Source organism: Anarhichas minor, unplaced genomic scaffold (genome assembly GCF_050575085.1).
Source record: "Anarhichas minor isolate MPS153535 unplaced genomic scaffold, ASM5057508v1 ptg000020l, whole genome shotgun sequence".
NCBI lineage: Eukaryota > Metazoa > Chordata > Actinopteri > Perciformes > Anarhichadidae > Anarhichas > Anarhichas minor.
Genome location: NW_027466466.1, coordinates 4,137,501 through 4,140,127, shown reverse-complemented (window position 1 = coordinate 4,140,127; position 2,627 = coordinate 4,137,501). Strand labels below are relative to the sequence as shown.

General features: G+C 37.5%; 1 protein-coding gene across 1 annotated transcript in view; it reads right to left on the bottom strand.

Moving 5' to 3' along the window:
* Positions 1-2,595: 2,595 nt before the first annotated feature.
* calcrl2 (calcitonin receptor-like 2) overlaps positions 2,596-2,627 on the bottom strand; it is a 10,796-nt gene continuing 10,764 nt past the window's right edge. Inside the window, exon 12 of the mRNA XM_076095461.1 lies at positions 2,596-2,627. This exon is cut by the window's right edge and continues 244 nt beyond it. Within this exon, the coding sequence (XP_075951576.1) occupies positions 2,596-2,627 (32 nt within the window).

The following is a 2,627-nucleotide window of genomic DNA, read 5'->3' as shown; positions in this document are numbered from 1 at the left end:
GCTACTTCACCAGCTAGCTTGAACGTGATGTAGCCGTCTTGCTTTAGCAGTTATGTTGGCTGTCTTTTTGTTACGACGACTTCTGGTGTCTAACTACAGTTTGGGTTTTAGCGAAGTTTTTACACCCTGTTTTAGCAGAAATAATACATTTCTAGATAGTATAAAACATGTTTATGGTAAAACACAAGTCAAAAAGTCAGATTCTGGTATTTACTGTGTTTTGACTTTCGGGCAGATAAGTCCGATATGCTCTACAAAATGAAGTAGCCTATGTCTAAAACGTTTTGGGCCATTGTACACTTTCTCAGACTGAAATTATATCCTATTTCTGTTACTTGTTGTGGAGAAATTAAAATCCTCATGACTGTGTCGCTTTTGTCGTTTCACCCTGTTTACACAATATTACTTGTCTTCAGTTTGGTGGTTTTTGTTTTCTGACAGGCAGGTTAGATAGATAGATAGATATGTACTTTATTCATCCCCAGGGGGAAATGTTAAAAGGGGGGATGCTGGCTTTTTTTTTCTCAAAAGCCATACTTGAGTACAAGTAAAGATACCTTACTGGAAAATGACTCCAGTAAAAGTAAAAGTCACCTATTAGAATACTACTTGAGTAAAAGTCTTAAAGTATCTGATATTTATTGTACTTAAGTATCAAAAGTAATTTTCTGATCCATCCAGGAGCAACAATGTTCAACATAATATATTGTACATAAGTATACTTTTGCATCTACTATGAACTTATCATCATAATTCTCTGAAAAGCAATATGACCCTATGAAGGAGTTGTAACAGTGCGTTTATAAGTATGCTCATTCCGACTAGAGGATGTAGAGGGCAAATGCATAATATTGTGTTCAGCAAAAAATATCCACTTGATGCATCAGGTCAGTGTTGTGAGAAAGGACGCCTGCCTTGTAAACTCCTATGGGCCTGATTTGAACACAATAGACAAAGGTTTTGCTCAAGCTGAATCTGCAATTGGGCGACTGCTACCATCATCCACAAAATGACTCAAATATCAAAACATGATCAATACTAAAGCAGCACCGAAAGTAACAACCCAGTCATTACTTGAGACTGAAAAATGTCCTGTTCATCTTCAAAAGACAATTCTAATACAATGTAGCTTCTTTCTAATATAATGTCTTCTTTACATTATAATAGAATGTAAAGAAGCTACAGTGTATAGAATGATTCGATTGAAGTTATTCCTTTTTTAAATGTTTTAGACGAGTCACTAATCACTTTAAAATAGTGATTATAGCTGATTTAACTTACAGACATGAGATTGATCTTCTCATGTCTCTTTATACAATGATATAAATTCATCCCCGTTTTATTGATGTCTTACGAAAAGTTACTCCTCACTTTTCGTGCGTTTTTCCTGCAAAAGTCCAGCAACATGAGTCTGTTTTCGCTTGTTACATGCATACTGTCTTTTCAAAATAAACTTCCATCTTCACAGGAAACAACCAAGGTTTAGGCGATGAAACTACTTAGTTAGGTTTAGGAAAAGATCGTGGTTTGCGTTAAAATATCTACGGAAGTGGCGTTGCTTAAGTACGGAAGTCACGTCACAAATAAATCAACATTGGCTTCTCGTTTCACACACGGCACAAACTGCGGCCTCCTGGAGGAAACACCAGTGTTTGTTTGACCCATCCACCTCTCCTCATCCCACCCGTCCTGTGTGGAATTCTACTCGTGTTGTCGCTCGCTAGCTATAGCATATAGCATCCTGGGCATCACTGGGAATCTAAACACCGCGGCTTTGAGAGCACTTGTTTGTAATTGCGCATTAACGTGATTAACCAACGATTTAACTTGCAAGCTAGGACCACTGATTCACCAAACCTGCTTGCTTGCCGTCTCTGTTCCACCACAGTCCCCGACGCTGGTCTCATGATTCATTTTTTTCTAAAGATAGATTTGATTTTGTAGCGAGTAACGAAGGTTTCAGGGGAAATGTATCGGAGTAAAAGTATCAGTTTTCTTTGCAAAATGTAGTGAAGTAAAAGTAAAAGTCAACAGAAATATAAGTAGTAAAGTACAGATATCCAAAAAAACGACTTAAGTACAGTAACGAAGTATTTCTACTTCGTTACTATACACCAAAGATGATAACACTATCTTTTCAAGATAAAAGCATGTAAAAGAACATATAGAAAACATCACTGGGCTATGACATTCATCATGTCACAGTGGTGTACGGGGTGAAGCATTCCGAGGCTTCATAAGACAACAGATTACACAAACAGCTCTGCATTTGATGTATCAAAATGGAAAAATACACAAGTGGACTTTATTCCAGCGACAGAACACATGTATGCAAAAAACATTATTAGACTAGGATTACAGGATGACACCATCATATAAGTTATCTTTTTCTCATCAGTTCATACAGAGTCCAGAAACTGGAGCTTTTAGTTCACAAGTGCCCAATCAGTTACCCTTTATTTTGAAAATTCACCCGGCCTATCTGGGTTTATTTTGTTTGTTTTTCTGTCTTTCTGTGTGCACATATAAGCGAGTGTGTGTTTGTGTGTGTGTTGTTTTGGCACAGCAACCGTCACCTCTACGTTTTCCTCCCGGTCAAATGTCGGTGGTCTCCATCTTGTTGAGCA